Genomic DNA, 23,323 nt, shown 5'->3' on the forward strand with positions numbered 1-23,323 from the left:
TAACATTTTCCCGTCAAACCAGTGAATGTTCTTTCACTTTGTTCTTCATTATTCCTCTGACAATAAGCACAAATATATCTTATTTCCTGTATCCTTATGCAGTCGTTCCAGATAGTACATCAAATTGATGCTGGCATGTATCAGCTACTGTTGACATCAGTTAATGTTAAAGAGTCACAGTGAGATCAGAAAAGTGGGGAAAATCTAGTTAATTAAATGTGTAACTGATGCTATTAAATTATTTGGCCTTCCTGAAACTACTAGACAGCATAACAAGAATGGTGCCTGAGAAGATAATTTTTATATTTCACAAAAATTTTCATATTTCTGTTTACTAGGTGACCTCACCTAGTAAGTTATAAAGTGCAACCAAGATGCACCAATAACTGTTTAGGTGTCAACACAGCCATCTTTTGTGTTGCTCCAAAACAAACAAAAACCAATTATAGTTAAAAAAAAAAAAAAAAAAAAAAAGTAGAGAACTCCTCAATTAGGGCATTGATTGAACTAGAAAATACTTCTTTTACTCTTGAGTAGAAAATCACCTAAATGAAGAGGGACTTAGACTAATTCAGACTTCAGTGCATCTCTTTTGCGTACTTGCTCCTATTGAGTAGTTGTCAATTCTTTTTATCATCCAGTGAAGCATCTCCCAACTGTGTTAATGATAATGGAAATAGAGTTGACTTTCCCTGAACTGGAGCAATAGCCTGCCTTTGTATTGTCCAGAACTGTTAACTTCCCTGTCCTTAAAATCCTTGGCATTTCATAATCCATGTCGGCAGTGCTGTGAAGATGCTTAAGGTTGTCCCTCCTGCTCCCAGTCTGATGTCAGTTAATGCACACATGAGTAGAGCACGAAGACAGCCAAATCATCCTTAATTGCAGTAGTCTCATAAGCCAGCGCTCTGAGGACTGCTTTCTACCTATTTCTCATGCAGCTGTGCAGATAGACTGGAAAATAACCCTCTACCTTAATGTTTGGCAAGGGAAATTGGATCCCTGCCTCAAAAAAGTCTCAGGCATGATTCTTCTTACCTTTTTTTCTATATAGGACACTCAATTTCCCAGAAAGATCAGAATGTAGGCAAAGATCCTTCGTTACCAGTCAGATCTAAGTGTTACATTCCCTTTCAAGAACCATAGCAACTTAAATCCTTTGCTATGTAGACTGGAAGGTATAGGAAATGCACTGATTTATCTTGTTTACAATCACAGCACTGTTCTGGAGGCTAAGGTTAGCACTCACTACGTGGCATCCATGCTCACCAAACATGAGGGTAGTTCCTGTTGCATAAAGAAGAAGAAGAAAAAAAAAAGGGGGGCTTCATAAATGGGTAACTTTTAAAAATACACTTGTTTGTCGACATCTTCCTTTGGATCTCACTATAGAACTAATCATCAATTTCATGTGAAACTTTTTAAATTAAGGACATGAGAAATCATCCTTGGAGTCAAAGTACAACTTCCCTCTGTGAACTAATAGCATAGATACACTGATCTGCAAGTTTTCTGCCAGCTTCTTCTTTCAATAATAAAGAAAGCTTTAGGGACCAAATTTCTAAAGGCTCTGTGAAAAGAGAGGAAGGTCTCAGGGGAAAGGAGGAGAAAGGGGTTGTTTGTATTTAAAACCAATCAGATACCAACCTTCAACAGAATTAAAGCATAGCCAAGTATTTAAGGATGGAGTGTTTGGGCATCTATATGAATGCTTTTCTGAAACTCGTGGTCTCCATAAGTTTGATTGTTCCAAATGCTTGGGGTGCCTTCCAATTTATTATTTGGATGCAATCAAAGACAAGATTTATGACTGTAACACACCACTTCTAACCAACTGAGAACACAATCTCCATTCCTTTCCTCATGTTCAGATATCATAACAATTCAACTCAAGTTAATAAAATTTCTCATCTGTAGGAATAAGTTTTGTAGAGTATTATTCCATTATATAAAACTAAATTAAAAGGCAAAACTGAATACTCACAGCACTTTCAGCCACCGTAAACCACTTACCAGAGGTGTTTTGATGTTCATCTCAAGCCTGCAGTTAACTATAAATGCCACCTTGCAGATTAATAGAATTTCAAAAGCAAACGTCCAAAGTATCCAGGATCCGAGGCATTTTCCACTCTCTTCACTTTTCCTTTCTCCTCTCCTCCCCTCCCCTCCCCTCCCCTCCCCTCCCCTCTCCTCTCCTCTCCTCTCCTCTCCTCTCCTCTCCTCTCCTCTCCTCTCCTCTCCTCTCCTCTCCTCTCCTCTCCTCTCCTCTCCTCTCCTCTCCTCTCCTCTCCTCTCTTTTTCCTTCAATCTTTTCAAGAATAATTATATAATATGCTTTTAAGGCAAAATGTTGCTTCACTGCCATTTCTATGCTGTAGTATATTTGTTTCTTATTCTGCAGGTTTTCTGCAGGCCTTCTGTATTTCTTTTGGTGCATAGGGATACCTTTATTATTTACTTGTCTATCCATCTAAATGGAAACACGATTGCTGTAATTTGAATGGATGCCTATATTAAAAAGCAGTTGAATTAATGCGGTGGGTAGTACTGGATACTATTCTTTGTTGAAGAGACTAGAAGAAGATTTTTATTCTTTCAGGAAAGATGAGTGTGGCGCTTCTAGAATCAGACGTATATATTAGCTATAATTCTTCATGAAACAACCTCTACCCTAAAGAGCTGTAAGCAATCATAGCAGCTAATAAAATGACTGCAGAGTTTCCAATGGAGTTTTTTTACCCAGCTGGGTTACTGACCCAGGTCAAATGTCTGCTTGCTTCTTCTTGCCTCCTTCTTGGTCTTCTTTCTCACATTCTTATCTCTATTTGAAAGAAAAAAAAAAAAAGGAAAAAAAAAAAGATATTCCACGCTTGACACATTGTGGTGATTTTTGTGTCCATCTGGCACAAGAATAAGAATGGTAGACAAGTCTGGGGTAAAAAGAAGGCTATATAAATAAAGATTATATTGCCTTATATTTTAGCTTTACATTATATGTAGCCTTATGTAAATAAGGTATTTAAGGCTATATAATATATATGGCCAACATGCCAAGGGAATTACTTAAGATGCCTTTGAAGTGTTTATAATGTATGTTTGGCACTAGACTATCTTGATTTTTATTTTTTTTAAATCATGCTAAATTGCATCATATGACTGTGTTCATTTCTTTCAACTAATATTTCTTTATTGTTTTCTTACCCTAGATAGCTGTCAGGCCTCTGTTACCATAGTATCCAAATTCCTCCTCATCTTTAATTTCTACTCCTAACTGCTGTCATGGAGTATTTCTCCATGCTCCAACTGCTGTCATGTCATGCTATTACCTGTGTTATTTTAACCAAGACAAAGTGACACACTTACTTCAAGGAACCTTTTCCTTTCTTTGCATTTGTTATCAATGTCAGTACTGTGATTCTTCCGCACCCCAGTTTAGTGAATCTCTCCTATTTAGGGACATTTATGAGTGCACTTAAAAGCAAATCAAAGTCATTTGGAGCCAAGCAAGCACTTAACTGCTTATTCAAAAATAAGACTTTCAATTATGCTTACAATTAATGTCCTCTTTCCTGGGAGTTGAAGAAGAGGATTACAGAGGCTCAATTTCAGCCTCTATGGTTATTGGTGTCTCCCAGTCCAGAGCCTCAGCTTTGAGAATATTCAGGAATCTAGGTACTTCAAACAGAATGTTTGGTGACTAATAGTAGAGTTAAAATATTAAAAGGGAAAAACAGTGTTCTCTTTGTTTCATCATTGTTTGTTTAAGAAATACTTTTATACATACCTAGTGTCTTGGGAGCTTTATTAACATATAATATCATTTGTTTCCATTTCATTTTTTCTGTGGTCTAGGCCTGTGCTGGCTTAGACGGGGTGATGTACAAACAGCAAAAGGAAAAAGCTGACAACTGCAGAAGTAAAAGAGCAAGGCTAATTATCATAGGATTTAATGTATGTAGGGAACAATTTTGAATTCTGTCTGCCCTCTCTCTTTTTTTCCTAATAAATACAGATTTTTTTCTCTATTTCTATAGAGATCACATACAAATACCCAGGCATAGTGGCTGTCATTCAGAAAATTATATATTTGTAATTTTCTCCTTGTTGAAAATTATTGTTCTTGAGACATTCCCAGTGCACAGAAGTTTGAATAGGAAGCACAATCACCTTGAGTTCTTTTCATGTTGTATAAATTGTTACAAAAAGAAATAATGATAATTTGTAGAGTAACCCCTCACAACACATCATTCCTGTGTTCAACATGTTAAGCAAATAAGCCAATAAACAATGTCCACTGACTTTTTTTTTTTTTTTAATTGGAATTAATGGCTATAACTGTAACTTTCTTCTCTTCAGCACGATCCATGTTGGCCAATACACCAAATGTCATTTTGGAACATGATCATTTTATTTTCTTTATATGCTGTAAGCTGTACTTTTAGAGCTGTTGAAGCATGCTTCAACCAGCTGAACCCATGAACCAACTAGCGCTGACTTATTTACTAGTCTAAATTAGTGATGATGCTGCTATAATTTATATGAGCTAATTCTATTCAAGTAAGATATACTAATTAGGAATCTGGTAAGCCTTTCTTTGCCATAGATGGCACTGATTTAACAGTGTTTTGATTTTTGATTTAATATCAGTGTGAAAAATCCTCTGTAATCACAGTATATGACACGATAAGTGACTTTTTGTCTTACAAATGAGGTAGTCTAAATGCTGGGAGATTTCAATGTGGCAGCTTAAATATACATTTAAAATGAAATTCAAGCAAGATGAGTAAATTTGAAACAAAATAATTAATTGCTTTTTTCCCCCTTTATCTGTTACAAAAGCAAATTGCGTTAATTTACTTTCATTTTAAGATGCTGGTAGAATTTTCTCTTCACAAAGAAACCAGTCAGCTGGTTGGCCAAAAAAAACGTCCCTCTAAGAATAGAACTCTCTCTCAAGTACAGAATAATATATTTTCTTCATAAGGAGACAAAAAAAAAAAAAAAAAAAAAAAAAGAGGAATGACACAAACAAAAACTCTCTAAGCACAGCTTCTTTGCTTTATTAGCCAATGTCAATCCCTTTTGAAACAAACAAGGAAAGAAAATAGACATGCAGTCTGTTTGTCAATTTTATGCTCATTTCTGTGAAGTGTCCTCCAACATTTCTCTTTCTTTTCTGTTTTCCACTTAAATACATTTCTAAATCCTCCTTACTTTTATCAGTTTTCTTGAGAACTGTGTACAGTTGCATAAGTGAGATGTCAGCTTTTCTGTACAAGCTGTAAAAGATGGACTCAATACTAGATTGCTTTCATTTTTGTTGATGCCACCTTCATGTTATAGCCTCTGCCTTCAGAGAGGGCTCCCAAATCATTTTATTTCAGATTACCATTCTTGCTGATGGTTATCAGATATTCCTTACTTCTTCTTCAGAGCTTTCACATAATTAATAATAACAGAGGTAACTAGCAAATTGTAGTCAGTATCAAACCATTAGAAAGCATAATAGACACAGTATATAACAGCTTTCAAGTTCTTTCTTCCTCAAAATAATTTTAATGGTTGTTTTAAACCACTGGCTTCAAAAAAGTCTTTTAATGAATTTCATATATCATTCAAAAAATAATAAAGAGAATAGAAAAGACATATAATTCTCACCCTCTAACAATCCAGAATGTTTTATTTAAACTGATTACGTTATTTATTGCTCTATTAATAATTGTAATTATTCACCTGCAAGTTTATTTCATTTTACTTATTAATATGTGTATGGTTGGCTTTATTTTCATGAGTGCATACAGACCCCACCTATAAACATGTTATACAGGATTTTAAAGGAATTGAGAAGATATTTTATTCTTTTGAAGAATTTCATCATTTTAGCATCTGAGCATCTGTTAGTCTGTGATGGATTGCTATATCTAACCTTCCACACGGGCAGTAAATGCCACTTCACTGGTTTCTAATGGGTGAAACAGGTATTTCTGAACTGATATGGTGTGTCTTGGGGAGCAGACCATATCTTCTCTTGTTATAATTCAGACCTTGAATTAAAGTAAGATGTGAACTCTTACTGTGGATCTTGGTCTGTTTCAAGTTGTTGAAGGTAAGTCATTCTAATCTATTTAAAAGCAAAAACATCTGAGAGGAAAAAAAAACAACAACAACATTGAACTGGCTTAAATTAAAACTGTTTGTTGTTAACAGCCCATAATTAAGTGCTAATAAATGAATTACATATTTGGGACCAATGACAGCAATAAAAGTAAGTGAGACACAATACTAGACACTTATTAGCATCAGCAAGTAATTTTAAATGTCTTTCTATAAGAAATGCCAAGAGGAAGCAGTCTACCTAACAAACACAGGTGGCTGCAAGCACTCGTGCAGCCAACAGTTATGTCTTTCTTCAGCACTATCAGTCTAGGGCAAAGAGTTTTGGGTGCCCCATTCACATTCACCAGCACTTGAACAAGAGGTGCCATGTGTGCATCCCCAGAGCATCAGCAGCTTCTGCTGCTACAAATGGGAAATGGAATGGGAAGAGAGGAAGGAAACCACTGTTCCATTTTAGTTTTCTTTATTTTAGCGAGGGCCTTGCAGCAAACATGGGCTGTGCAGAAAAACAAATGAGTTCCTTGCAAATTTTTAAAATCATTTCTCACTTATCATTTCTCGCTTATTTTATGGTGTGTTTATAGCAATGGTGGCTGCATTCAATAGGAACATGTCAACCATTAGGAGTGTATCTGCCATTCTCTTCTTCTGAACATTCTGACAAAATAGTAGTGATGTCAGGTAGTTGTAAAGCTTATATTAAAATATATATAAAAAACAATCAGAGATTATATTTTTATACAATACCAGTATTTGAACAGCCACAGGGTTTTGGGGTTGGGGAATAAATGTGAATTTAATCTGTTGTTTGGCTCTATAGCAGTATAGATAACATTTGCAACATAGAATTTTTATAGAAGTATAGTGTGGTAGTGGAATACGTTTATCTCCCTTTTAAAAAGGCAAGGAAGTATAATTATGCATATATATTCCTGAGCCATGACTCCTGAAGAATATGCATGCTTTCTCTGGAAATCCCATTATATGCAGTTTCTTTCTAAAGTAATTATGAGTACTAGAATAGGACCCTTAAAAAGAGAGATGAGCATTCCAGAGAGAGAATGCTTAACAATAACACTGTTGAGTGATTTTAATTATGTGGGTATTTTTTAGTAATTATTACTGTTTTCTAATAATGCCAGGTAATACTGGCAGCTGTCGTTACTTCCATTAGAAAGTAATGCTTCTCTTGTGAGTGTCTGAGAACTCATTCATAATGCTCTTTTGGAGGCAGATAGCAATGAAGTGAGATTGATTATTGCTTTGGGTGCATTACTGTCCACAATTTACTGACAGCTTGTCTTTAAAACTGAAATCTTGAGATATTTGTGATTCTTTTCTAACTGATTTTATTCACCTTTTTAGGGTGCCTTTCTTCTTTACATTCTTAATTTTTTTTGTCCATTGCATGCTATCTCCTTGAAAGCAACAGATACTTCACTTCCAAACACGGTGGCGGTTTTGATGTCATTTCTAGTAAATCTTGCACTTGTGTTGATGAGTGTGTTGAAAACTCATTTATAATAAGCAACCAGTTCATTTTGTAGGTCCAAGCAGAAGAGCTTTCAGAGGGACTGAATGCTTTTGCATATTCAGCTTTTCATTTTGAATCTCCTGAATTGAATTTAGTGTTAATCTGTGTGAACAAGTTTAAACATGGTTTTCTGTCTTTTGCAGTTGTCCTAAACGAATTGTTCATGCCAAGCTCTTATGCATCTCAAGATGTATAATGACAGAAGGCAGCTTCAATCTGGTTATTTTGTTTTATTATCAATATGCTGCTATTGAAGGCAGAATTTTTATATTATAATGTATTTATTTCCTGTTCAACAAAGATAGGTGCAAAATCCTGCACCTGGTGAGTCTGATTCAGAGAGGACATCAATCAAGATTTGAGTTACCTGGGATTCAAATTAATAGCATGGCTATTGATAAATCTCCAGTGAAGGACAGAGCACTGGGTTGGTCTCTCTTATAAGCCCATGTTAAGAACTCTCTTTTGATCCCTTCTGAGGATCAACTACAAAAGGCAATTACCAGATCAGCTCCTCTTTCTAAACCAGACAAAATATGTCCATTTAGAAAGACCTCTGCCTCCCACGTCCATTTTTAAATGCCCCTGCCCCAAGTCTTCCTCAACAGGAGAATAACAATGAATTAAGTGTGATCTTTTCCCCCCATGGGAACCTAATGCTGTCACAGAAGAGACTCTCAGGAGCTCAGCACGATGATTTGTGCTATTAATAATATGTTATATGAAGGAAACATGTTTTTATCTGAGTTCTGTGAGAAGAAATAGCTGAGATTCATATGCAGCAGTTCTCAGATTTTGGTTTTGCACTCAGCATAATGTATTGGTTGTAAAATGGCTTATTTCCTGCAAGGATATTATAACATTATACATCCAATGAGGACAGTAAATAAAAATAACTTTGAGCCTGATTTTAGCTCAGTTTGCTTGTTGCAGTACTTCCTAACATCATATAATTTCATATCATCTTTCTATCCCAAGTAAAATGCTTGGGTGTGCTTTGCTTGTGAATTAATAGAGTATCCACATATACAAGATATACGGAAAAAAAAAAAACAGGAAGTAGGTATGCATTTGTGATTGTGTGTGGAATTGGCAGGGTGTCAGGACAAGAAACAATTATTGCTTTTATTTATCAGTTCTCATTGTAATCCACATTAAAAGTCTTAGCTACATTTTAAGCTACTTTAAAGAGGCACCTTACTTATACCCTCTGAGGAAAAAGGCTATTAGAACTGCTATTCTTATTCCTTCATCAGCTAGAATTAATCTAGCTGTACTGAATAGCCCATATTCCAAACATCCCTCTTTATTGATTCGGATGGATTAGAGGTGGAAAGACTGGTCTGAATGACTCAGCTGGTCTATGTGGAGTCAGACTACTTTGAACTGTGTGCATGGAGGGGATCACACCAGCTATCAGTCTGCTGATTGATGCACAGAATTCCAAGGTTCTGCTCAATGCAGACTTTTGGGGAAAAAAAAAAAATCATTCTAAAGTGGAATGAAATGCAAATTATGAAACTTTATTCAACTATTATTGAATGGACTTGTTATTCCCTAATAATCTTTGCTAAAGTCCGCTTGTAATACTTGCTTGTCCCAACCCTGAAGCAATGCAGGCTGACAATCCTTTCATCCAATAGTTGAACCCTTTCCTGAGAGAAGAATTTGAAACTTAGGTCTTTCCAAAACTGTTTTCAGTGAATACAGCTTCCAGAAAACATGAGAACAGCAGTTATTGTTCATGTAATTGCTTTTTGTGTACTTGGGGAGGGAGGACTAGAACATCAGTCCTGCTGCACGCTGATAAACACTACTGAAACAGTTGTTCTCATAACCAACTGCTGGAGGGCATTTTCTCCTGTTTTAATAACTCTCAAGCCAGGTGCATCGTATCCATCAGGGGCTTTTGTTTATTTGTTTCTGTCTTTCATTTTTGTGGGGAGAAACAGAATTACTGAACAGTTCTATCACAGGCAAACCCGGAGGTGGTTGCAATCTCAAAATATGTGTTGGTTCCTGTCAGTCTCTGTGTCAGAGTGTATCTAAGTAGCATGTGTTTTTGATAGTAGGTGTGGAGAAAGAAATTGCAAAATTTCCCTGAAACAACAACCTTAACACTCAAATGATGAAAATGAGTAAATAAAAGCAGCATCTGCCCCAGAGAGCACCTGGATAGCTATGCCAGTCTCTTTGCTTGCAACATTCATAGCAGATTTTAGTCATCCTCCAGTCATTCAGGAGCTGGTCATTGCCTATTGCAAGTAATAGTGAGAATAGTGAGATAGTAAGAATAGTGAGATAGTGAGAAGCCTGGGATGATAGTGAAGTGGTGAGAGGAGTATAGTTGCTTCTTTCTGAACAGTTTAAACTGGTCGGCTGTGATGACTTAGCAGACAGTGAAGAACATTAGGAAACTGTTGTAACTTGCAACTTCAAATAACCTTTTGTTAATTACATTCCTGGCCACACCCACACTTATTTTCACTCTTTTTGTTTTTGTTTTTGTTTTTGAGCCAATGAGTGTATGAAAAAGGCTTAACAGCAGGTGTCATTCACAGTGATCCTGTGTTGTCCTCAGTATGGCAAGACAAAAAATCTCCAGAGACTGGCTTTCTTTTTGTCTTACTTAAAAGTCAAATCAGAATGTGACACTGAGACCAGAATGGCAGAAAAGCTCCTTCACACATAAAGCCTTCCCCTCTCAGGCTCTGCTGGGAGCTCTGGGATGTTTTTAATGGAGAGCTAGAGGGAAAAGCTGCTAGTCTGTAAGGGCAGCTTTGTCCTGCCCACATGGCCCTTGTGCTCCCTGCACCCAATGTGTCTCTGACAGAAGTACAGTGTCTTTTTCAGTAAAACCAAGTGAAATTCCAGTTTGTGTTTTAAAAAATTCCTGTAGTTGTTCACAGCAACATACCACGTTTTGATAAAGGACTGAATTTCTTACTGGGTACTCTGTATCCCATGAGCTCCATTTTCTTTGCTTATTATTGATGCCATTTCCGTATTTTCTTAAGGTTCATTATCTTGATTTAAATACAAATCTATCTGCATTAATGCTTTTCTGTATTAATGCTATTATTAACTTAGTAGAAATCCATTTGTAATGTACCAGAGACTTAGTCTGGTCGACTTTCTTGGAAAAAGAGTATTGATAAATGAACGCATCATTTTTCTTGTTCTCTTCTGTAGTTACACATCAGTGGCATTGTTCTCAAGCTCATGTCAGTAAGTGGATAATGACAGTATCACTTCAAAGATCCTAAAAATCTGAGATGTAGTAGTCAATGAGGAATGAGTACTAAGCCAGTAAGAACGTCAAGGTGATGGAGGCTGCTGTATGGATAGAGAAAAGTGAGAGTCCAGTGCTGTTTAAAGCAGGAACACACAGAAAGGGATGAGCTGGGGTCAGGATGGGAATCTTTGGTTATGTTCCTGCCAGGAACGCATTCGTTTTGTGGCTGTGATGAAGTTAATTCATGACAAAGGACTCTGGCAGTGCATGCTTGAACTTCCTGCAAAATTTCCCTGTGGATGCTGAATGACTGTTTGGGTCTAAACTATTTCCTTCTTCCTACAGCTGTAAGAATGTACCTGCCTTTTCATGCTAAAAGTGAATGCCCATTATTACTCCATGAAATAAACACCCAAGATTCTAGTTTTTTTGCTTCTATAATCAGCACACTAGACATGCTTATATATAATCTGAGGACAGAAATTCATTCAGCTGTAATTATGTGATCTCATTTGGCATCTAACTACATGATAAGAAATCAGTGATTAAATTTCCTTTCAGAATCTTTCTTCATCAGTCACAGAACAAGCTCAGTAATTATTCCTTTGTTATTGTGAGAACTGTGCCTTCGCTATTGCATTGCTAATTGTTTACAGCTAAGGCAATTTATTTTTATAAATCACTCAACTGACTTTTTCTGGTTTGGTGATTCTCCACTGTTTTCAAAGGAGAAAACAGGGTTTATAGATTATATTAAATGAAATTCGTATGATCCTTCTGGTACACAAAATAGGACTACCGCAGTATCCATAATACTTTGTTCTTCTACCAGACATTTTAATCCAAAATGATTAATAAATATTCACAGAACATCCCAGCAGAGACCTGCAGGTTGCCCCAAACAACAAAGAGCTGCATCATTAGCGCAGTTGGACTAGATGATTTTAGTGATCTCTTCCAACCTTAATGATTCTGTGATCAAAGAAAAAATAATATCATGTTATAACTTGGGGTGAAATAAATCCATGCCCACTGCAGACAGAGCTTTTGAAAAACCTGATCGGTGGAAAGTGTGCCCGCCCATGGCAGGGGGTGAACTCTATGATCATTAAGGGTCCCTTCAATCCAAACCATCTTATGATTCCATTACTCTTTGAAATGTCATGTTTAACTTCCAGTGAACTTTGCATACAGTATCTGTGTTTTTAACTGTCTACTTGCAAGTGTCTATTGGATGCATACATATTCAAATAGTAAAAACTCGTGTAATTCAATCACATTTGCTCAGAGTCAGCAAAGTGACAATTTTGTGGCCAAAATAAAAAAAAGCTACTCTTTAACCAAGTACGAAGTGTATGAAGTGGGATGGGAACACTAGAACTGTAACTAAGGTTTTTTGGGTTTTTTTTGTTGTTGTTGCTGTTTTGTAGTTTTTTTAAAGCAGTTAAATCCACTGTGTAGAAACTTACAAAAACTATGAGCCCAAGATAGGGCTTCCTCACCTGTGGTATCTTTGGTTCTTATAAGTTCTGGAAAACCTTTAAACAACTGAGTAGTCATGGTTTGGATGCTTAAAGATTCAGTAAAACTGATTTTATGTCTGAGGTTAAGAATAAGCTGTCTTACCTCCTTCATTGACATCATTCTGCTCCAAGAAGGTATTTACTCACTATTAGCAGGCTGAGGAAAATAAAATACGAGCAAGAGTTCTTAAATCAGTCCCTTATCCTGATGTGTCTAGGTATATACATATGTATCTTTCTGTTGGCTTTACAAAACAGTGTTCTTATTTTTATATTTGAATAAATTATGCCAGAAAGTGAATTAATTCTTGAGATGAAATAAATTGAATAGGCATATGAAGCATCTATTCTGACATTGTTCTGTTTCTAGTTTATGGCAGGTCTGTGGTATTTTTTTTTAATCAGATAAGTATGTCAGAAGGCTTACAAATCCAAATTAGGGATGTGTCTTCATGAAATGTTATGCAGTCATCACAGAATGTTGTCAGATACCTTCACATTTGTAATTACTGTATACAGTAGCACTGAAGGTGATGTCATTGTATAAAAAAAGAAATTCTTTATTGTCAAAAATAAGGTAATAGGACCTTAGGAGGTACTGGTTGTTAAGCCAATTCTTAAGTCAATGATAATCATTGTAGCAACTGACTTCAATTAGATGCAAATATAATTGATTTAAATTTTTTTTTTTGCATGAGGTGCACTAAGCTGAAATTCTAAAATAAAGTGAAAAGGTTTGTTCTGAAGACTTGACAAGCATTTTGTAAATAGCACACTAAACTGAGAGTAGTTATTCTGAGAGTTTCCTCCTTTTTTCAAAGAAGGCAAAAGAGTTGTTAAAGATCTGTGTGGGAATACAGACATAAATTAAGAAATCTGTAATGTGGTCAGTACTGGAAGAAGCCTGATATGACATACTATGTTTTCTGTTTACAAGGTGGCATTTGGATGTATGTATTTCATTATTAAATTAGACTTAAAACTAAAAAATGTATTCTGCATATGCTTTGTACTGTTCACTGCTGTCCATACTTTAAGGAAGACTTTTATTGTTGTTATTATTGTTGAGGAAAAACTCTCAGTTCCCATGCATTTTCCCAAATCACTCCTATGGTTTTCTTTGGTCCACTCAGGAGGGAGATAAACTTCCCTGACATTACTGCATTTGTTTCTGGTTAACTTCTAATCTGATTAATTGAAATTATCAAATTTTGCTGTTATTTTTTTTAAACATAGCCTTAACGAAATTTCAAAAGTTTCATCTTACAGAAAAAGTTGTCCTAATTACTTTTTTATGTGTCAGTTAACACAGTTGAAGTTGTCAAAATTTGCATTGTTTTTAAATAGATATTACTGTGCTGTTGAGTATATGCAAGTATATACTTAAGGAGAAGAATGTTGTTTTTATATACTGAAAATCAGAACTTGTATCTTTTTCTGAGACACAAATGTATGATCTACTTTTGTATTAGCTACCTAGGAAATTATTGACTGTGTTACTAACACTACTGACTGAGTGACTTTCAGGGTTTATTTAGTAAACTGAACATTTCAGGAGGCTTGGCAATAGTATAAAGTAGGATCTGGAATTTTGGGGAAGATTAATCTGAAATTACTTATGGTACAAATTTCCAAACATCTTACGTGACCAGATTCAGAATGCTTCCCTTTGGGTTGTCTTTTGGCCCTCCCTTGAGGAACTGGAAGTCAAATTGGTGAAAATAAGACAACAACGTAACAGCTGTTAAGATTACTTTTATTCTTGCATCATTGTGATATTTCCTACAGAAGTCTTTTAGTGAGGTGAATCTAACAGAAATATTTTGGATGATCTTCATAAACTCTGCAGTTTGCTATGAAGAAATTAAACCTGTGAAATTAAGATGAATACGATAGTTGTACAATTTGTATTATAATAAAGCAAGGTCAGTAGCAGAATAACCATATAGTATTTGGGCTGCTGTGCTCTCATATTTCAAGGATGATAGGTAATTTTATACTAACATGAAATTGGATGCAGCAAGTCTGCAGTTTCATGAATTAAAAAATTTTCAAAGGTCTGAAGAGTAAATAAATATTTTCAGTTAGTATTTGAAAATAGAAGGTGTGAGCGTGCATGGCATGTGACCCAGGGTTTGCAAAGGAGTAAGCTTCTTCTTCTCAGTCTCTCAAAAATAGGACAGAATTGCCCATTTAACAAGAGGACTTTGATGTTTTGAACTCAAGGGGCAAGATCATCAGACGCTGTAAATTGCTTTCCTGAAATCACTCTAGACACAGAGAAGCAAAGGATCTACTCCAGGCATTCTTCCATGATAAATGAATCACAGTACAACTCACAGAATATCTGCAAATGACAGAAATTAACACGGAAGAAGACTCATCAATGTGTTCTTTTGCTAAAAAAAAAAAGCTTTTTTTCAGTGTTTTGTCCAATTTGCTGACACAAGCATTGGCAAACTGGGAGAAATCCAGTCATTATATTGCCCTTCATTCTGAAAAAAACCTGAGTAAGAGGCTGAAGCTAGGTATGTTATTTTCTGTCATCTGTGAGATCGGTATTTATTTTCGAGCAGTGTTTGTTGGTTAACTGCTGCTGCAGTAACCAGTGCTGCAGAAGGAGTACGAAATATTGTTGATTCCTGCTTCATAAAAATGGTCACTTTAGAAAGATTTCTTGCCAGGCTTCATAATACAAAATGAGCTGAAATCCAGGTTGGGGAGCAGAGATGGGCAGGAACATATATTACAGCGGACTTCCTTCTTGGAAACTTCAAAAGAGGTACTGAGGGACTGAACAAATTGCACTCACATTGTGAAGGTAGCTCTAAATCAGAAAGGAGCATGCTGCTTGATACTGAAAAAACTCACAAGCCTGCAGCCTACCTATGCAAAGTAAACGATTTCAAATTGCAGGATTTTTTGTGCTTAGCTAAATTAGTTGCAGAAATTTTAATAGGTGGATTTTATTTTCAAAGGTGCAGTGATCAACTCCAGGACTTTAACGCACTAAGACTTAAGGTAAGTTATTTATATAATGGAATTGTTTTAACTGAGTAAATCCTATTTTGCTGTTTGTAATTCTATTGAAAGAAGTCTAAAAACAAGTTGGCTTTAATTGTATGTTTACCAATTTTGTTCTGCATGGAAGAATTGAGTTATGTGCTATGTTATTTGAGTTGACCGTAGCAAGCTGATCCCAGGTCATATATTTCTCCTCTCTTAACTGGGTGGAACAGGTTGACTGATCACTTGGCTGGTATGTTTTGTTCTGTTTTATGACTCCCATTGTTAGGCCTGAAAAGTGAAGATAGATGCAATACAATCCTTTAATAATGTTATTAAACTTTTCCTATTTGGGCATTAAGTTTTAACAGAATATGTTCCAGAACTCCAATATGGATCACTTCTTAAAACTTCTGCTTTCATTTTTAATATAAAATGTGGCTGTAGCTCCAGGACTTTGGAGGAAAAAAATGAAAAAGTGGGATTTTAAAGATGCATGAAATGGATAGCAAATAAAAATGCAGTAATTTTTGAAACCAAAAATCCTGTGTATTTTCAGTGCTTGATTGATGGGGTTCTCCATGAATGTTTGCAATTTCTTGTGATCTGTGAGATCTCAGAGAGGTCAGAAAGCCACATTGATGCAGCTAGAAAACTACTCTGCAAAATCTTCAGTGCTTATTACATTTCCCTGTTACCCAGCAGATATGTTTGCTCACACTCTTCCACTCTTCAAGGCCTTAAAGAAGAAGACTCTGCCCTCCCCAGCCCACGCTAGATTCATTTGGCAAAGAAATCCCTTCTTCATACCTATGTTCCATCTGTCTTCTGGTAGGCCCATTACCAGAAATAATAAATGTCTGCATTAAGAACTTTGTCCTTGAAATAGCACCAATGGGACTAGAACGTTTCAGATATGCTTTAGGAAGGAAAAGTTCTGCATATATATGGGTAAAATCTTCATCACAACCCACTGGAGTCACTGCTCACATTCTGAGCAGCTGACAGATTCTGATGCAAATCACATCAGCTGCTGCAGAACTGGTCAATTCCATTCCATCAACCGACAGTGAGCCATCTAGCAGTAAAAATACAGGTCAGGCAGTAGTAAGTCTTTCCATGCAGGAGTGCTAGAGAAAAATGAGAAGTTGTTATCCCCAGTTTTACTGACTAATTAATTCCAACTAGTTGGCATGGTACTCATGTTATCTGATATTGTTTGATCTGTTATTTTGATGGCTCTAGGCTAATTCTCAGCAAGTTATTATACTAGTAATTTTTAACCTTTTGTAGCATGTTTTGTGATTGGTCAGAGGAAACAAAAGGCAAAAAGGTCATGAAGAAGGAGAAACCATGTGATCCTCGGGGATGCACACTCTACCTGGAAAAATTGGCTGCTATCAATTTTCCAGAATCCAGGTGTTTCCAGAATCACCTGTTTCAAAAGATCACTGAAATAACTGAAATCCAGCACCAACATTTAAAACACATCATCAGAATTAATGCATTCATTACATCTGTGTTCTCTTCTCTGAGCTGTCTCTTTCTCTATCCTTTGCCTGTCCTCCTGGTTTAAATGGCAAACCCTTGGGTCAGCTAATGTCTTACACATTTATATAAAATAGTATAGCAAGAACCACTTACTATATTGTCCTCATTTTCCATTAGTACTACAGAAAAGAATATAGTAAAAAAAAGGAGCAATGAATATCTCCCCATACATTATCCAAAACCAGCCAAAAGTCAGTACACTGCATATCCCTCATTTTCTTTGTTGAGAAACTGGCAAAATGCTAAAACTGAAATGAGCAATGCAATTCTCAAAACTGAACAGGATTTCAAGCCATCACACTGTCAGAACTCTAGAGGAGCTCCAGAGGAGACAGAGCCGACTGCTCTCACCAGTACTGTCATAAAGCCTCTCACTGTAATCAGTTCATTTATGAATTTCGCTTTCATGATGGTGGAGATGCAACAGAAAGTGTGGGGTTGTTGTGCATGTCTTGCTTGTTTGACTTTACTGCTGCCCATTAGGTAGCACACTTTTAAATATTTGTTCTGTAGCACTGTGCTTTTTAAAGTATTTTCCACACTTCAGCTTTACTGCCTCTCCATTGTTATTACCTCAGCTCACTTTAAGACTGAACTGCAGTGATGGTAGAAATGAACAGGCAGAGAATGAAATTGATGTTAAATATTAAACTTGTCTACTTAAATAGGGTTCAGGGAGTTTTAGATCTAGTGACATGTTCTTGTTCAGATTCTTCTTTTAAATGCCAGTTTTGCTGAATGTCTGTGACTTCAAAAGTCACAGCCAATATTATTGCACTAGAAACACTGCCTTGGCAGAGTACAGAGGCAAAATAAGCTTTCTTCTACTACTGTAAAACAGTACGCAATTACAGAACAGATTACACTGATAATGTGCAGTAAGCAAAAGATGTTGAGTTTTTTTTTCATTCTTTCAGACAACTTATACAATATTTCACAGAATCACAAAATGTTTGAGAATGCCAGGCACCTCTGGGGATAGTCTAGTTGAATGCCTCTGCTGACAGTGGGATCAGCTGCAGCTAGTTGCTAAGAGCTGTGTACAATTAGTTTTTAATAGCACTAAAGATTGAGACTCTACAGTGTCTCTGAGCAACCTGTTCCAGTGTTCAACCACCTTCACAGAAAGAGTGTTTTCTTGTGCTCAGACAGAATTTCAGTTTGTGGGTATTGCTTGTCACTGGGCTGTGCTAAGAACTTACTCCATCTTCTTCTTCCCATCAGATACTTACGTGTATTTATAAGGTTCTCTTGAACCTTCTCTTCTCCAGGCTGAAAAGTCCCAGCTCTCTCAGCTTCTCATCACAGACGAGATGCTCAGGTTCCTTCATTACCTTTGTAGCCCTCACTCTGTATGTCAATGTCTTTCTTACTGGGGAGGCTAGAGCTGCTCCAGCTCTCAGATGTGTCTCACAAAGACTAAGCAGGGGGCAAGGATCACCTCCATCCACCTGCTGACACACACCTCCTAATATAGCCCTCTTACTTCAAAGGCACATGGCTGGCTTATGGTCAGCTTATCACTGGATCCTTCTCCGCAGATCTGTCTCCAGCCAGTCACCTCCAACATGTACTGATTACGGGAGTTTATTCCCACCCAAGTTCAAGCCTTTGTATTTCCGTATGTGGAGCTTTGTGAAGTTTCTCCTGGCTCATTTCTCCAGTCTCTTATGGCCCCTCTGAATGGCAGAACACTTGCCAAACCTAGTCCTTCTAATTTTGGATCATCTTCAAATCCATTATGATGCATTCTGGCTTGTTGTCCAGGTCATTAATGAATGGGTTAAACACTTTTGGCCCAAGTATCCACTTATAGGCTGAACCACTAGTGATTGCTGGCCTTCTCCTGGGCTTTGGGCCACTGAGCATAATTCTTTGATGCTAACAGTTTGCATAATTTTCCATCTATCACAGTGTGTGCATATTTAATGTGTTCTCTGTATGTGAGGATGTTATGAGAGAGTGATGAAAACCTTAGTGAGGTTGAGATAAACAGAATCCAGTGCTTTACCTTCCACCAAGCTCATGGAATGCTGTCAGACTGTTAAACTGTTTCCCTTCCATAGATCTGTGGTGACTACTTCCAGTCAGTTTCTTCTCCTTGAGTTTGGAAAGAATTTCCAAGATTACTTGCTTAATTTGCCTAGGATTTCCAAGATGCTCCTTCTTACCCATCTTGATGGTGGGTGTGATCTTTATATTCTCCCAGTCCTGAAGAGCCTTTCTGCTGTGGAGGAAATGACATGGGTCAGCTCCCTCAGCACTCATGGGAACATCCTGTTGACCCTCCATGTATACTAATCCACCCCATTGTCTTCAAATCACAGAGTCATAGAATTTCCCAACTTGGAAGGACCAATAACATTCACCAAGCCAGTCCAACTGCAAGCTCCACACAGAACCAGTCAAAAATCAGGAGGTTTTTCTACAGGCTCTTCTCACCTTCTCTTTTATTCCTGCTGAAATCTGTTTTGGTTATTTCTTGCTGTTGGTTTTTATGATGATCTGCACTATAAGACATGGTCAGGGAAGGTTATAAAACACTTCTATTTCGCATCAGTTTTTCTACTCTATCTTTGGAGCTGATTTCTTTATAAAAGAGTGTACAAACCCCTGTTTGTTGCCATGCAATTGACTTTTCATATTTAAATTCTATAAAGACTTTTGCCCCAGTGATACTCTCTGCACAATCTGCTTCATATCATTTATCTCTTCTGTTAGGTGCAGACTCCTTTTAAGGCACTGCCCCATGTTTTCATCCCACCCATCCTTACTCAGGTTTTTGCTGTACTTTCACACTCATAGGATGAATGGAGGCTTTCAGGAATCCTGAAGGAGGAATCTTGATATATGGTATCCTGAGCTAACAGGTGATCTTTCATCATTGCAAGCAATGTGCTCTTGGGTCAGTGCATTTCCAGGACATTTGCCTGTTCCTCCAGCATTTTTCTTTAGTGACAAGTATGCTTCATTGATTAGGTACTCTTCCTTTCTTCTTTGTCTGCTCCAAGTTTAGGCAAGACTTTTCTTCTTAATAACCCAAACATCCTCAGTTTAAGCACAATTTCTATTATACTGTGTCAGGAATGTCTTCTGCCTATGTTATTAAACAATTTCTAGTGTATGGAAATCTTGACCTCTGTTCAGACAGTTTATCTTTTGATCCTATTACTTTCCATTTTTCTCAGTAGCATTAAAGATCAAAGTGTTTCATTTCAGTCATACAAATTCTTATGTATCTAAATCTGCAAGAAACATTTTCAATTCTTATCCAATTGCTCTCATCACACTGTAAAATTAAAACTTGGAGGAATATGTTGGGTGTCTAACTTGGGCCATACACAATCTTAGACACTCTGATAATTTTAATACAATTGAACAATTGTTGTATTAAATTGTTTTAAATCTGCTGTCATTCTGGAAAGTACTTATGAAAGCTGTACTTTTTTAGTTAGCTCCTTTGTGAATCTGTGACACTAGATTTCTAGGAAAAGTTTTCTTGCTCAGAGATGTGACTGTGGAATGATTGTTAAATAAAAAATACCTTTCCCCATTGTATTTTGTATTGTAGTTTGATAACAGATTTGTTCTGAAGAATATTAGTGTGTTTCTCCCTCTATCACATTAAAAATCAGTTCTTCTGATTGTGGAGGCCTCTGCATCAATCAGTGGCTGATCAACATGCACTGAATTGGATGAAGAAGCTTTTTCAAAACAGAACATTCAGTTGACTTCCAAAGTTTGCTCCACAAACTTTTTTCACTGTGCCTATATTCATCTGGGAGGGATTTTCCTCACATCTAGAGGCTCACAGATTTGGAAAGATGTGGGAAGCCTGACTGCCAGTGAAGACTGAGGTAAAGAACTTGTTGAATGCCTTAGCCTTCTCTGTGTCTGAAGTTGCCAGGCTCTCCTCATTTATTGGAGCACATTCACTCTCCTTGGCCTATCTGTTCTGAATGGTCTACCTGTAGAACCTCTTCTTGTTACTTTTCACATCCCTCAACATGTTCAGTTCAATCTGCACTTTGGCTTTCCTGATACCATCCTTGCACGTCTGGACAGCATCCCTGTATTCTTTCCAGGCAACGCGTCTCTGCTTCTACTTCCCATGCATTTCCTTCTTTTCTTTCAGTTTGGCCAGCAGGTCCTTTTCCTGCTATGCCAGTGTCCTGCCTCCTCTGCTCGATTTCTTATACTGGATGGAGAGCTCTCACATCTGGGAATGACCAGTTCATATGAGAGGGGACTTGCAGGTCTATCTAAGCAGTAGTTTTGGTTTATTTTGTTTTAAGATAAAAACTATCTGTTAATCCTGACTGTTTTAATGAGTCAATAAGGACAACACAGTTGCCTATACTTAGCAAAAACTGTTTATCTGGAATATGAGTTTGCAGTATGTGGTTTTGACATATACTGGGTAATTGTGGCTTTGTACATGCTCATTTATAATGTATTAACTGATTAAGTTCACATGGACACAGTTGGCTTTTTTCAATTAAAATGAAAAAATATCTGTGTCTTACAGGTTCGTTTCAAGCATTTTGAATGTGGTGTCATGAGAGATGCTGTTGTCATGACAGGTTGGGATTATCATGATCAAGTACTCTATTTTGATCACCCAGTTACTAAAAACTTTGCATGGTAGAAAGTAAAGATTGGACTTTTAAAAGCAGTAAACAGGTAAGGCTATTTAAATCTGTTTATGTATTGTCTGTTTACAGGCTTATTTCAATTACAGCTGTTTATAGAATCATTTATCAAGTTCTTTCAAACAGGATGGCCTCTTAATTGCCGTCTCAAAGTAGTAGCTGTGTCTTGAAACATAAATTTGCTACTCTCTAAGTGCAGTATGTTAAAGATCAGGTTAAAATAAAATTTTAGTCATGTTTCTCAAACAGAAACACAAAGAACATTGGCTTTACTTGTGTTAAAGCAGATGCCTATTCCACCTTATAACTTACTTTTAAAGAGCATTTGTACAGTCCTATCTTACAGCCAAAAAATATCTGCATTCCACAAGCACAGATGCAAAGAACCTCAAACTTCAGTTCAAAATAGCTATTTACTTCATGCAGCACATTGTTTTCTTTACACAAAATATGTTTTTGGCAAAAGAAGACTGATTAATTTCCCTTAATACCTGTTAATAAGAAGAATCTCTGCTAAACCAACTGGAGTTGCACCAGTATGAAAAGAATGGATGAAATGTGAAGAATTAGGCAAGCACAAGAATTTAAGGTCTACTGTGCACATTTTTGTATTAAAATTTTGCTACCTGTATGAAGTGTGAGCCTGAGGGCATGTTTATTTCAAGGTTGTTTTAGCTTTGTGTTTTCCTTTATTATTAGATCCTGATAATTCATTTTCATTTCTGGATAAGACTTCTGTTTTGGACTCTAAATAATTTATCTCATTCCTTAGAGCAATCTACAGAAACTGATTAGTTTAACATAAAGCAATTTGTTATGGATACATTCAAACATTACCAAAATTCACCCTTCCTGTTTGACTTTGGTGTTTCAGTAAATGTGGAAGAGAAGGTGAATTGGTTTTGGTTTTGTTTTGTTTTTATTTTTCTCTGAATGTTGCTGTAGCTTTTTTCTTTTTAAGCAAAACAGTTCGACTGTTGCAGCAAACTATGCAGCAATATGGCATTTTGACAAAGAACTCAATTAGTGGAGACTCCTTTTGCTGGTATGTAGTCTTCATGCTTGTGACTGATTAAGGAAGACTGTTCGTGTTTTCCTTTTGGGGCTGGTATAGAATAATTTCCCAAGACTATATGCAAAACTACCTTGGCTGTGTTTAAGGCAGGAATCAATATGGGTGCACAAATTCCAAGCTTACGTCGGTGTGAAAACCACAAATATGTCACTTGGGTGAGAAAGCAGTAGAGCAATGTTCAGACAGCAGTGTATCATGTGACTATGCGACTTCCAGTCACGTCTTCATTGATAAAAGCCAGATTGAAGTAAGATCAGAGAAGTTATCTTTAAATTTCATTTCCCATGCTTCTGGTTTTGAAGAACATTCAGATACGGGTAAGTTACTATCTGCATCTGTACCACAGATAAACTAAAATTTTGTCTGTACATGAAAAATATTTGAAACAGAATTACTGTTAGCAGTAGAAAAAGTGAATTTTTTTGTTGATGTTGCACTGCATCTGAACTGTCCTCTGAATTAGAAACAAGTTATTTCAGGAATAGGTTTGTTTTAAATATTTTTACCAACGTGGTGATGCAGACTCAGAATAGAAAGGAAAAAGGAGTGGGCCAATGACTAAAATAATTCAGCTGTTCTGAAAACACCATGCTGCAGCTCAACTTAAAGGCACAGAATTAGGAAAATTTA

General features: G+C 36.6%; 1 protein-coding gene across 5 annotated transcripts in view; it reads left to right on the forward strand.

Moving 5' to 3' along the window:
* LINGO2 (leucine rich repeat and Ig domain containing 2) overlaps window positions 1-23,323 on the forward strand; it is a 472,070-nt gene that overhangs the window by 299,579 nt on the left and 149,168 nt on the right. For 3 of the 5 annotated variants that reach the window (XM_048931033.1, XM_048931034.1, XM_048931035.1), the window contains 2 exons: window positions 15,388-15,430; window positions 21,495-21,649. In XM_048931033.1, coding sequence (XP_048786990.1) covers window positions 21,608-21,649 — 42 coding nt within the window. In that variant the 5' untranslated portion in view covers window positions 15,388-15,430; window positions 21,495-21,607. The remainder of the gene's footprint in view (window positions 1-15,387; window positions 15,431-21,494; window positions 21,650-23,323) is intronic. The other 2 variants (XM_048931038.1, XM_048931037.1) reach the window with 1 other exon arrangement.

This window comes from Lagopus muta, chromosome Z (genome assembly GCF_023343835.1).
Source record: "Lagopus muta isolate bLagMut1 chromosome Z, bLagMut1 primary, whole genome shotgun sequence".
Taxonomy (NCBI): Eukaryota; Metazoa; Chordata; class Aves; order Galliformes; family Phasianidae; genus Lagopus; species Lagopus muta.